We start from the raw sequence: 13,078 nt of genomic DNA on the forward strand, positions 1-13,078 counted from the left end.
ATATAATATAATATAATATAATATAATATATTGTATATACATATAATATTTATAACATTATAATGTAATACAATATAATACTCAAAATAATAATATGATATTATAATTATATATTTTATATTACATGCAATATTACTAATAATATTACAATATAATGGTACAGTATAGAAATATATATTACTGATATTGTACTATGCTAATAATATAATATATTTTTGGTGTGTGTGTGTATATATATATATATATATATATATATATATCTTGTAAGCTGCTCTGAGTCCCCTTCAGGTGAGAAGGGCGGCATATAAATATCATAAAAAAATAAATAATTGACATTTCCGAGTTAAGGGGCAAGGGAAGGCTTGGGCAATACATTTATGTGTGGTTACTGCTTGTCTGCTATATGGCTGTTGTGGTCTCTTCCAACTTTCTGATTCTATTATTCTATATCAGAGGAGAGACCATTGTGGTCCAATCTCTCTTCAGTTAGGAGAATCTGTAATGAGATCTAGTCATAAGCCACTGCGTTTTATGTCTAATAAATGGATTCAGGCATTTTTGTGTATCACCTCTTGGTTACTCAGTCTACATGTCATAAACAAAAAGCGATTTGCCTTTGCTTTTACTATATGCACCATTTTCCTGTACCATTTGCTAAGCTGCTGTTTCATCCCTGAAGTTTCATCAATAGTATAAATACCAAGGAGGGATTTCTTAATTAAGTAATAGTTATTTTTTCATTAAATGTAATTCACCAAGTTTTCCCTTTATTTATAAAAAGGTTTCTTGATATTAGCTATGAAATGAGGGGCTGTTGTGTATACAACCTTCCCTGCTTTAGCAGCACAGAGCTAACCCAAAGGAAGTTTCACTACATCTCTGTTGTCTTTCAGGAGGACTTTGAAGTAAGAGGAGATGTAATCAATGGCAGAAATCACCAAGGACCCAAAAGATCAAGGGAATCTCCTCCTGGAAAAGTATGAATGCTTTAACCATTTTCACTTCAAGGGATGTTAAAATGAGGGGGGAATATGGACAACTTCCATTTGTACTTTCTCCTAGAATACATCCATCCCAGGATCATAGACTATGGTTACTCTCTGTTTATAGAAACTCTCAGAAAAGAGAATCCTGAGTCTGAATCTGATTATGCTTATGGGGGATAATAAATAGAAAATGTATTCCTGAGCATATAATGTGTGGCTCGCACTGTCCTGAATGTTCATCTATGTATGCATTTATTTGTCTAACTTTGCTCCCAGGAGTAACTTATATGATGACATCTATTTGTGCTAGTCTTTCTGATGCTCAGAACAGCCATCCTATATATTCACTGGAGCTCGGGGTACAGTACCCCCATGAAAGTGGAAAATGTGAAAATAAAAATTACTATTTTTTAATTTTCCAATAGAATTGTTCTGAAAGACTAGTAAATGCCCAGAGAAGTGTTTTCTCAGGGTCCTCTAATGCATTGGAGGACCCAGAGAAAACATTACCGTATATACTCGAGGATAAGCCGACCCGAATATAAGCCGAGGCACCGAATTTTATCGCCAAAAAAAACAGGGAAAACGTATTGACTTGAATATAAGCCGAAATGCAGCATCTACTGGTAAATTTCAAAATAAAAATAGATACCAATAAAATTAAATAAGGCATCAGTAGATTAAATATTTGCATAAAAGTGTAATTTAAGATAAGACTGCCCAACTCTGATTAAACCATTATTCTAACCTTCTTCAATGTAAATGTGCTTACGTAACCTTCCAATCATGATAGAGTAAAATAATGGAAATGTAATGATACCAGTAATAATATCGTAAAATAAAAATCAATGAAAATCGAATGAGAGAAATGGAAGATAGATGGACAAGGGTAATGAACTATATTATGAATCATTCCGGAGATCAAGTCATAAGAAATAAGATACAAATGCTATATAGCATACAGGATGGAAATGTATAAAGATAAAGAAATAATGATTGTCTCAAAAAGAAATGAATATGTGAAAGATAATAATCCTCATGTTGGTGGTGGGAATTGTAAATGTTTTGTGTGTGCAAGGTATGTATTTTCTGTACTGTAAAAATAAAAAGTCGGGGGGAAAAATATCGTAAAATAATAAATGTAATAACAATAATAAATAGAGTAAAATAATAAATGTAATAATAATAGAGTAAAATTATAAATATAATAAAAATAATAACAGAGGAAAATAATAAATAACCTTGACTTGAGTATAAGCTGAGGGGGACTTTTTCAGCCTAAAAAAGGGTTGAAAAACTAGGCTTATACTCGAGTATATACAGTAATTAAATCCATAAAAGTGAAACCCATAGATGTGGAGGACCAATTGTATAAACAACGAAAATGTTCTAATTCCTGTAATTGAAGTTGGGTTGCTAAGAGAGCAAGTACATGTTGGTTCTTTTTTATTTTTAAAAGAATTTAATGTTCTAAGTACCAGGAATGTTCTAAGTACTAGGAATTAATATATACAAGAAAAGATGCTGGCAACATAATAAAATGTCATGTTGCCCTGTTGCTGTAGAGAGAAAGTAACAGCTAGTTCCTCAAAGAGGGAAGGCATAATATTACCAATAGTTGCTGCAAAAGGTGTTCAAAATGCTCCTTTGATGATACCAGATTTATCTGATACTAGCCATCCCCTGCCACTCGTTGCTGTGGCCTACATGGGGGTTCTGTGTGGGAGGTTTGGCCCAATGCTATCGTTAGTGGGATTCAGAATGCTCTGTGATTGTAGGTGAACTATAAATCCCAGCAACTACAACTCCCGAATGTCAAGATTCTATTTTCCCCAAACTCTACCAGTGTTCACATTTGGACATATTGAGTATTCGTGTAGAGTTTGGTCCAGATCCATCATTGTTTGAGTCCACAGTTCTCTCTGGATGTAGGTGAACTACAACTCTAAAACCAAAGGGCACTGTCCACCAAACCCATCCAGTATTTTCTGTTGGTCGTGGGAGAACAGTGTGCCAAGTTTGGTTCAATCCCCTCTTTTATTGTAGGTGAACTATAAATCCCAGCAACTACAACTCCCAAATGAGAAAATCAATTCTTTTGAGTGAAGGGCATACATTGGGTTGTTAGGCATATTGTGTCGAAATTTGGTGTCAATTGGTCCAGTGGTTTTTGAGTTCTGTTAATCCCACAAACGAACATTACATTTTTATTTATGTAGATGCCCCCTTACTCTTCAGTCTGAATTCTTAGCTTGTTTACTCTGCAACAGTGGGCTCTTCCACACAGCCATATAACCCAGAATATCAAGGCAGATAATCAATCTCACAATATTTGCTTTGAACTGGGTTATCTGAGTCCACACTGCCATATATTCCAGTTCAAAGCAGAATGTGGGATTTTATTCAGCTGTGTGGAAGGGGCTGTGTGGAAGAGGGATTTCCCCATGACCTTCTGGCAAACAAACTAGTCCAATGTGGGCTAAGCAAAACTACGGTTAGGTGGATCTGTAATTGGTTAAGCTAACGAACCCAGAGGGTGATTCTCCCCAATGCTTCGACTTCATCCTGGAAAGAAGTGACGAGCGGAGTGCCGCAGGGTTCCGTCCTGGGCCCGGTCCTGTTCAACATCTTTATTAAATGACTTAGATGAAGGCATGATCATCAAGTTTGCAGACAACACAAGATTGGGAGGGATAACCAATACTCAAGAAGACTGGAGCAGGATTCAAAAGGATCTGAACAGATTAGAGAGATGGGCCAAAACTAACAAAATGAAGTTCAACAGGGACAAATGCAAGATACTCCACTTACGCAGAAAAAATGAAATGCAAAGATACAGAATGGGGGACGCCTAGCTCGAGAGCAGTACGTATGAAAAAGATCTTGGGGTTCTCGTCGACAACAAGTTAAACATGAGCCAACAATGTGATGCGGCAGCAAAAAAAGCCAATGGGATTTTGGCCTGCATAAATAGGAGTCTAGTGTCTAGATCCAGGGAAGTCAGGCTACCCCTCTATTCTGCCTTGGTTAGACTACACCTGGAATATTGTGTCCAATTCTGGGCACCACAATTGAAGGGAAATATTGACAAACTGGAATGTGTCCAGAGGAGGGCGACTAAAATGATCAAGGGTCTAGAGAACAAGCCCTATGAGGAGCGGCTTAAAGATAAAATACATTGTAGCTTTTCCTGCTAAATATATTTCTATTTAACCTGCTCTAATCAAATTAGCTTCTGGATAGTTTATTTAATGCCTGTACTAGTTCCAGAAGACAGGAAAGCTTAGAGAAGACAATTATGCTGGGGAAAATGGAAGGTAAGGGGAAGAGGCGCCGACCAAGGGCAAGATGGATGGATGGTATTCTTGAAGTGACTAGCTTGACCTTGAAGGAGCTGGGGGTGGTGACGGCTGACAGGGAGCTCTGGCGTGGGCTGGTCCATGAGGTCACGAAGAGTCGGAAGTGATGGAATGAATGAACAACAACACTAGTTCCAGAGCCTGTGTTTCAAGGACTTCAGTTATGCAGGCCAAGTAACGCTCTTGTTTTCCTTTCCAGCTTTTCCAAGGTTTGGAAATATGCTGCTATGGGCCATTCACAGACATGCTGCCAGGTAAGCGGATTGAAATGGCTGGCATGAGTTGAGAAGATCAGGTGAATTTCAGGGAGTAGCTTTCTTCATTCAAAGATAAGGTATCGTGTGAACAGTAGCAAAACTATAATCTTTGCTATGGTTCAGTCATCAAGAAGTTGAACCCTTGGTGACGCAGTGGGTTAAACCCCTGTGCCGGCAGGACTGAAGACCCAACAGGTCGCAGGTTCGAATCCAGGGAGAGGCGGATGAGCTCCCTTTATCAGCTCCAGCTCCTCATGCGGGGACATGAGGGAAGCCTCCCACAAGAATGATAAAAACATCAATTCATCCGGGCGTCCCCTGGGCAACGTCCTTGCAGACGGCTAATTCTCTCACACCAGAAGTGACTTGTAGTTTCTCAAGTTGCTCCTGACACGACAAAAAAAAATCAAAAAGTTGGTGCTATATGATCATAATCTGAAATTATTTAATCATACACACACACATACACATATGGACAGTGATGAGAGTAATCCTCTTTTGATATTCTGCCCCAACCCCAAAAATTCTAGTACTTGACTGTATTGTATGAGTGAATGTGCATTTGTTTACTTATTTTTCCATTCATATATGTTCCTTCTGATTACCTTAATGCCGTGGGAGCCAGAATCTCTTTCCCTGAATTCTTGGACTTTTACTTAGTATCATAGAGTTGGAAGAGACCACAAGAGTATCTAGCCCAACCCCCTGCCATGCAGGAACACACAATCAAAGCACTCCCAACAGATGGCCATCTGTTGCTTAAAACCTCCAGAGAAGGAGATTTCACCACTCTCTAAGGCCACATATTCCACTGCCAAACAGCTCTTACCATCAGGAAGTTCTTCCTAATGTTTAGAAGGAATAATTTTCCCTGCAATTTGAATCCACGCCTACCTTCCTCTGGCTTTTGGGCAGTCACTGTTGACACTTTCCTGAATTTTCACAACCATATGAATTAGGAATATGTATCAAATTCTGTACTTGCAAAGGGAAGGCAAAATATTTATTATTTATTTAAAGCATTTATATTCCGCCCTTCTCACCCTGAAGGGAACTCAGAGTGGAACACAACATATAAACGGCAAACATTCAATGCCGAAACATATTAGACCATACACATACAAAAGCATTAAAATCACTTATCTTGGTGTTAAAATCCAATAGTTAAAACTGTCTCAACAACCATATCAAATTTGGTTGGCATACTTAGGGTTATCTCCAGGACTATAGCTTTCATGATCCAGCACCATTGGACATGCTGACTGGAGATTATAAGAATTATACTCCACACCATCAAGAGAGAGCAGTATGTTTGAAAAGTTAAGCATGAGCCAACAATGTAATGTGGCGGCAAAAAGAGCCAATGGGATTTTGGCCTGCATCAGTAGGAGTATAAGTGTCTAGATCCAGGGAATTCATGCTACCCCTCTATTCTGCCTTGGTCAGACCACACCTGGAATATTGTGTCCAATTCTGGGCACCACAATTGAAGAGAGATATTGACAAGCTGGAATGTGTCCAGAGGAGGGTGACTAAAATGATCAAGGGTCTGGAGAACAAGCCCTGTGAGGAGCGGCTTAAAGAGCTGGGCATGTTAAGCCTGAAGAAAATAAGGCTAAGAGGAGACATGATAGATATGATCGCTCCCGAATGCCCCATCTCGCTGCGTCGAGATACACCATCTCCCTGGTTCACCGAGGAGCTGGCTGTGATGAAACACACGAAAAGGGGGCTAGAGAGCATTTGGAGGAAATCTCGAGACGTGTCTGACCAAGCACGGTCACCTGCCTCTCTTAGGGCGTATACCACGGCTATACGGGTAGCCAGGGAGTCCTTCACGACTACCCGTATAGCATCTGCAGCCAGTAGATCTTTGGAGCTGTTTCAGGTTGTCGGGGAACTCCTTCACCCACCCGTGGTGGAGGAGACATTCGATGACCCAGCAACTCGGTGTTGCGAGTTCGCACACCATTTTGCAGGCAAAGTTGCTCAGATACGCCTTGAGCTAGACTCCAATTTCATCACAGATGTTTTTATTTGCTTATGAGTTTTATTGTGTACTTGTATACTATTGTCTGTTGGCGGCCTTGGCCTTTGTAAGCCGCATCGAGTCCTTTGGGAGATTTTGCGGGGTATAAATAAAGTTAATAAATAATAATAATAATAATAATAATAATAATGATAGCCATGTATAAATATGTGAGAGGAATGCCATAGGGAGGTGGGAGCAAGCTTGTTTTCTGCTGCTCTGAAGACTAGGACACAGAACGATGGCTTCAAACTACAAGAAAGGAGATTCCATATGAACATAAGGAAGAACTTCCTGAATGTGAGAGCTGTTCAGCAGTGGAACTCTCTGCCCCGGAGTGTGGTGGAGGCTCGATTTGGAAGCTTTTAAACAAAGGCTGGATGGCCATCTGTCAGGAGTGCTTTGAATGCAATTTTCCTGCTTCTTAGTCATGGGTTGGACTGGATGGTCCATGAGGTCTCTTCCAACTCTATGATTCTAAGAAAGTTCCCAGGCTGCTTGAATTTCTAGATTTTGCTTCAATGTCATTATTTCTCCCAACAGAAATTAGGGACCAATTTGAGCGGTGCACTTATGAGAGTGAAGGGAGCAAGATTCTCTGCCATTGTGGTTTAATGTTGTATTTTATCTTTCTCCTTCTGTTTGGGAATTGCTCAGAACAACTGGAATGGATGGTAGAGCTGTGCGGGGCCTCTCTTGTGAAGCAACCTCATTTATTTGCACATGCAACAGTAAGTCAGTTTTTTAATTATTGTGGGTAGAGACAATGAGTCAGCTTAAAGAAGAGGTGCATGCAATGTATTCTTGCCTTTTCAATAAAAAGTCAGCTTCTGCTGGCTCTAGTGTTTTCTTTTGATGAGATACACACATAGACACACAAAGGGAGGGAGAGAGAAGTATTTGAAACTGTAATACCTGACTTTCTGTCTGAGAGTTAATTTGGGATCAATATGGCAAGTGAGAGCATGTATTTATTGGAGAAATGCAGCATGTATTGGGAAGAGTGCATTTTTCAGTATGCCGGTAGGACACTCCAGTTCTACCTGTTTGTACTTTTCCAATGCTGCTCTCACTCATGTTCTTTTGTTATCTATATCAAATTTGTTTGACAAAACAACCTGGGAGAGGAGGCTTTTCTCCTCAACTTCCAGTCTGGAGTACTACACCAAAGTGAATGCCAGACTGCTCCAGTATTTCTGTTTGTTTGCAGTCAAAGATAGCAATTGATTTTGTACACTTTAGGTAATGCTACCTCTATCTTCAAGTTTGTCTTTTTATCTCGCAACCACTTAGAACTCCTCTGCTGTGATCGTTGTTCAGCCTGATGTCTGGGGTGAAGACGCTGCCTGCCAAGGTGAGATTCTAGTGCCATGAGTTTCACCCAATGCACCACCAACTGTTTCACTGATAAGCCTCTGCTTTATGCCCTTCCCCCCTCAGTTGTACAGCATCCCATGAGCTGTGATCAACTGGCTTTTCTGAGGTTTGTCCAGCTTCTTGCTTCTCACCTGCTAAACTGTGGGCCAGGGACCGGCAAATATAATAATAATAATAATAATAATAATAATAATAATAATACACTTTATTAATATTCCACCCTTCTCACCCCAAAGGGACATCAGGTCGGATCACAAGTACACATACATGGCAATCATTCAATGCTGTTTGTATAGACAGTACACAAACAGACAGCACAGAAGGAGGTGTTGTTTCGATACCATGGATGGTTGGGCTCGAGTCCACAGGGGGTGCTATCACTCCATCCTCTATGACAAAGACTTCCTCATTTCAGCATTTTCTGATCTTCTTTTTCTTTATGGCATTGTAAAACACCTCCCCTGCTTGTAGCGGCACCTAATTTCTCTAATTACAGCTAAAGCTGTTTTCACACTGCTTAGGTAAACAGTGAGCAGGGCTGACGGTCAGCCACTCATGCCGACCCGGGGCTTTGAACTTGCAGCCTTTCAGTTGATAGATCTTATAGGTGCTGATTTACCAGCTATGCTAAACCTCCAGCCCTTGGGTTTACTCTCCTGGCTGTGTTTTCCATCGTCATCAACCCCCCAACTTTCTTCTGAGAGAGAGATGCTAGATATGGAGAAAGTAAGACACTTCCACAAATCCAAAAATATGCCTACTTTCTTGCTTTCCCCAGATTACAATGCAAATGTGAGCTCCTGGGGGAAAGGCAATCTATGCTCTGCTGGCATCCTGTTCTCAAAAGAACTATAGTCATTTGCTCCTGGTGAGCTGACAAGTGGTTTTCTGATTCCTACCGAGAGTAATTGGAGAGCTTCATTTTTCATCCTCATGATTATGTTGAGTAGAGCTAAACCCTTGTGACTTGTAGGGCCTGCTTGGCTTCCTAGTTGCCTTTTCTCTGGTTTCTGTGTATGAGTCCCAAAATGGCTCAAGGGAGTCAGAAGGAGATACAGTCAGCCATCCTTTCTGAGGTTGTCACACATTGCTTGCCTCTCATCTCTAACATGAACAGCTTAGGCGGAGGGACTGTTTCCTGTCTGAGGAGGGGAAAGGTGAACTTGACGCACGTTACGTGTGCCCCTGTCACTGCTGCTGTGAAACAAATCGCCAACTAGAAATGTAGAGGAATATTACAGCAAGAGTTCTAACCAACTCACCGCATTTTCCCCTTGTCATCTCTTGTCTCGGTGTCATGACATTTCAAAAAGCCATTTATAAAAGAAGCTCTCCAACGAAAATGCACGCTTGAGCCTCACTGATGGGAGGAGAGATGAAAGCATCTTAATATATAAAAAGCTTCTGTGTGTCGTGTGTAGGCTAAAAATAAACAAACTTTGGGGCCAACTGATATCAAATTTGGCCTCCAAACGTCTCGTACCCCAAGGTATGACCAACAATTAAAAAAAAAACCCAAAACCGTGAAAATAGCTTTAAAATTCTTGAAAAATAACTTACAAGGCATGCACAAAACCTAGCCCCGCCTCATCCTGTGCAAGAGGGGGAAACAAACAGCCATCCATAGCAAAGCAGCTGGTTGTCCTTGCTTCGGGAGCCAAGCCAGGAGCCCTGCAAACAGCGAGCCGAGAAGCCAGCCAAGAAGAGGAGGAGAAAGGCCCTGCAGGAAAAGATCAGCCCGGCAAAGCTGCTCTGAAAAGCAGCCTTTAGAGCCTCCTCAGAAAGAGAGAGAGGGAAAGGGACGGATGGAGGGACAGAAGAAGCAAGCAAGGAAGGAAGGGGAGGCCTTTTCATAGAATCATAGACTCAAAGAGTTGGAAGAGACCTCATGGGCCATCCAGTCCAACCCCCTGCCAAGAAGCAGGAATATTGCATTCAAATCACCCCTGACAGATGGCCATCCAGCCTCTGTTTAAAAGCTTCCAAAGAAGGAGCCTCCACCACACTCCAGGACAGAGAGTTCCACTGCTGAACGGCTCTCACAGTCAGGAAATTCTTCCTCGTGTTCAGATGGAATCGCCTCTCTTGTAGTTTGAAGCCATTGTTCCGCGTCCTAGTCTCCAAGGAAGCAGAAAACAAGCTTGCTCCCTCCTCCCTGTGGCTTCCTCTCACATATTTATACATGGCTATCATATCTCCTCTCAGCCTTCTCATCTTCAGTCTAAACATGCCCAGCTCCTTAAGCCACTCCTCATAGGCCTTGTTCTCCAGACCCTTGATAATTTTAGTTGCCCTCCTCTGGACACATTCCAACTTGTCAATATCTCTCTTGAATTGTGGTGCCCAGAATTGGACACAATATTCCAGGTGTGGTCTAACCAAAGCGGAATAGAGGGATATCATTACTTCCCTAGATCTAGACACTATGCTCCTATTGATGCAGGGCAAAATCCCATTGGCTTTTTTTGCCGCCACATCACATAGTTAGCTCATGTTTAACTTGTTGTCCACGAGGACTCCAAGATGTTTTTCACATGTACTGCTTTTGCATCCGTCAGGCAAGGAAGGCAAGAGGGAAAGGGAAGGGAGGGAGAGAAGAGGAGCCACGCCAGGAGGAGGCTGCACAGGCCTCGAAAGAGACATGGGGTTCGGTAACATCTCATACTCCAGGCCTGGGCCTACTTGGGCCCTCTAGGCATTTTGGACCTCAACTCCCACAATTCCTAACAGCCATGCTAATCTGGCTGATAAGAATTGTGGGAACTGAAGTCCAAAATATCTGGAGGGCCCAAGTAGACCCAGGCCTGCACACATATACAAACAACACACACATGCACATATATATATATACACACACACATATACACTCATATATACATACACATATATACACGCATAAATACATATATACACACATATATATATATACATATGCACACACATATATATACACATAAACATATACACATATACATACCTTACCTTAGGCAATCCCTTGTAGTCCGAGGTTGATGGTCCTCCAAGGTCGGTGTTCTGTCGGTGGGTCCATAGGTGGCTGTGGAGCCCAATTCTTGATCTGCATCTTCTCCCGCAGTGAGGGTATTGGTTTCCAGGTGGAAGGCAATCCTGATCGGGGTTGGCTTGACGTGCCTTCCTCTTGGCACGTTTCTCTCTTTCACCCTCTATTCGTGCCTCTTCAAATTCTACAGCACTGCTGGTCACAGCTGACCTCCAGCTGGAGCACTCAAGGGTCAGGGCTTCCCAGTTCTCAGTGTCTATGCCAGAGTTTTTAAGGTTGGTTTTGAGCCCATCTTTAAATCTCTTTTCCTGCTCACCAACATTCCGTTTTCCATTCTTGAGTTTGGAATAGAGCAACTGCTTTGGGAGACGGTGGTCGGGCATCCAGACAACATGGCCGGTCCAGCGGAGTTGATGGCGGAGGACCATTGCTTCAGTGCTTCTCCCAGCATGCTGACATTTGTCCGCTTGTCTTCCCAAGATATTCGCAGGATTTTCCGGAGGCAGCACTGATGGAATCGTTCCAGGAGTTGCATGTGACATCTGTAGACTGTCCATGTCTCGCTAGCGTATATACATATACACATGCACACACAAATATATACATATACACACACATATATATGCACATGCACACACATATACATATACACATACATTGCCCACCTTCATAACCTTTGAAAAGCCTTGCAGCTTAAAAGCCTGGCTTCTTCCTGCCTACAGGAAAGCTTTGTGGGGAGGTGTTCCCTAGCCCAGATTGTTTCATGTCTGGGATTCTTGTTGTCTGCGGCCACAGCAACGCGTGGCCAGGGTACAGCTAGTAGGCTCTAAAAATCTCACTCTTGGTCTTGTTTTTCAGGGCTCCCACCTCAATGCAACGCTACGGTAGTTTTGCGCGAATGGGTGCTGGACAGTGTTGCCTGCTACCAACGTCAGCCATTCGATGGATACATCATACACTGACCCTTTGGGAAATACTCAGGAATCTTCCAGACTGGAGTCTGTGGCACTTTTTATGAAAGATTTACACACAGAGCGTGTGGCTTAGCTTGCAAGATGTGCACTTCAGTTGGCATAAGAACGCCCTGTCTCTTGCCAAAATCAGAACTAAAACTGTAAAACTTCCGCCTTTGGCTCAGTTCTTGCAGTGCGCTAAGATATAGTTGCTCTGCTCTTATACCAATGCATTATTTACTGTCTAACTGCTATCTTGTTTGGGAAGCTTTCTTTTTCTTCATGACATCTTTAAGATGTAATCATTTGCTAGTTATATGGAGCTCAGGGTTTCAATTAACTTCACCAGATAATCATAGTTTATGGTGGGAATGTTCACATATAAAGTTGCACTTATGCTGGCTCTCTGGTGTTGTGTCTTCTTTTAAGCCAAAGCGTTGCCAGATTTGCGGTGGCACAAAAACACATTGGAAATGTTCCTTGCACCATAAGGAGATATGTACTGAGTCGAATGCGTTGTGGTAATGAATCATCCTCAAGTGATCTGACTAAATTAACTTCTCATCTTTCTAGTAGATGGATGGCTAACCAGTTTTTCATTGGTACGTTGCTTGGTCCCAGTGAAGGCTCAGACAAGATATTTGGATTGGGCACAGTACGCGATTCACTAACTCACCCCATCTGTCACTGGGTAATCCATGCTCTCAAAATGTCTGCCTGGCTCTGGCACTGCCAGAACAGAGAAGTGCTTTTGAGACAGCGGAGTATTTATTGCTTCTTCACATTGTCAAGTAATTGAGCTTTATAAATAATCTTGCAGGTTTGCTGCCAAAAAAAATCCATGCCTCCTATGCGTAGACATTTATTTTCTTTGGTACAGAAAAATTGACAATAGTTTGCAAAAGCTCTATGTTTAATAGAGAAGCCTGCTGAGTAAAGCTCAGCCTCGTTCGGAGACTTGTGTAATATGTGAGGAATGATCCCTCGGTGTTCTATAATTTTGAAAGCACATTAGGTGCAGGTTCTCTTGCTGGCACATCTCTGCACGTATAAGAGAGCCATCCAAGTTTCTCATAAGGCTGAAATTTGAACACTTGA

At 41.8% G+C, this 13,078-nt stretch overlaps 1 protein-coding gene across 2 annotated transcripts in view; it reads left to right on the forward strand.

Moving 5' to 3' along the window:
* The window catches only part of BRCA1 (BRCA1 DNA repair associated), a 102,996-nt gene extending 90,614 nt beyond the window's left edge, over positions 1-12,382 (forward strand). For both annotated transcript variants that reach the window (XM_067470099.1, XM_067470098.1), the window contains exons 17-21: positions 894-977; positions 4,545-4,599; positions 7,289-7,362; positions 7,925-7,985; positions 11,886-12,382. In XM_067470099.1, the coding sequence (XP_067326200.1) occupies positions 894-977; positions 4,545-4,599; positions 7,289-7,362; positions 7,925-7,985; positions 11,886-11,989 (378 nt within the window). In that variant the 3' untranslated portion in view covers positions 11,990-12,382. The remainder of the gene's footprint in view (positions 1-893; positions 978-4,544; positions 4,600-7,288; positions 7,363-7,924; positions 7,986-11,885) is intronic.
* Positions 12,383-13,078: the final 696 nt, after the last annotated feature.

Source organism: Anolis sagrei, chromosome 6 (assembly GCF_037176765.1).
Source record: "Anolis sagrei isolate rAnoSag1 chromosome 6, rAnoSag1.mat, whole genome shotgun sequence".
In the NCBI taxonomy this organism is placed as follows: Eukaryota; Metazoa; Chordata; class Lepidosauria; order Squamata; family Dactyloidae; genus Anolis; species Anolis sagrei.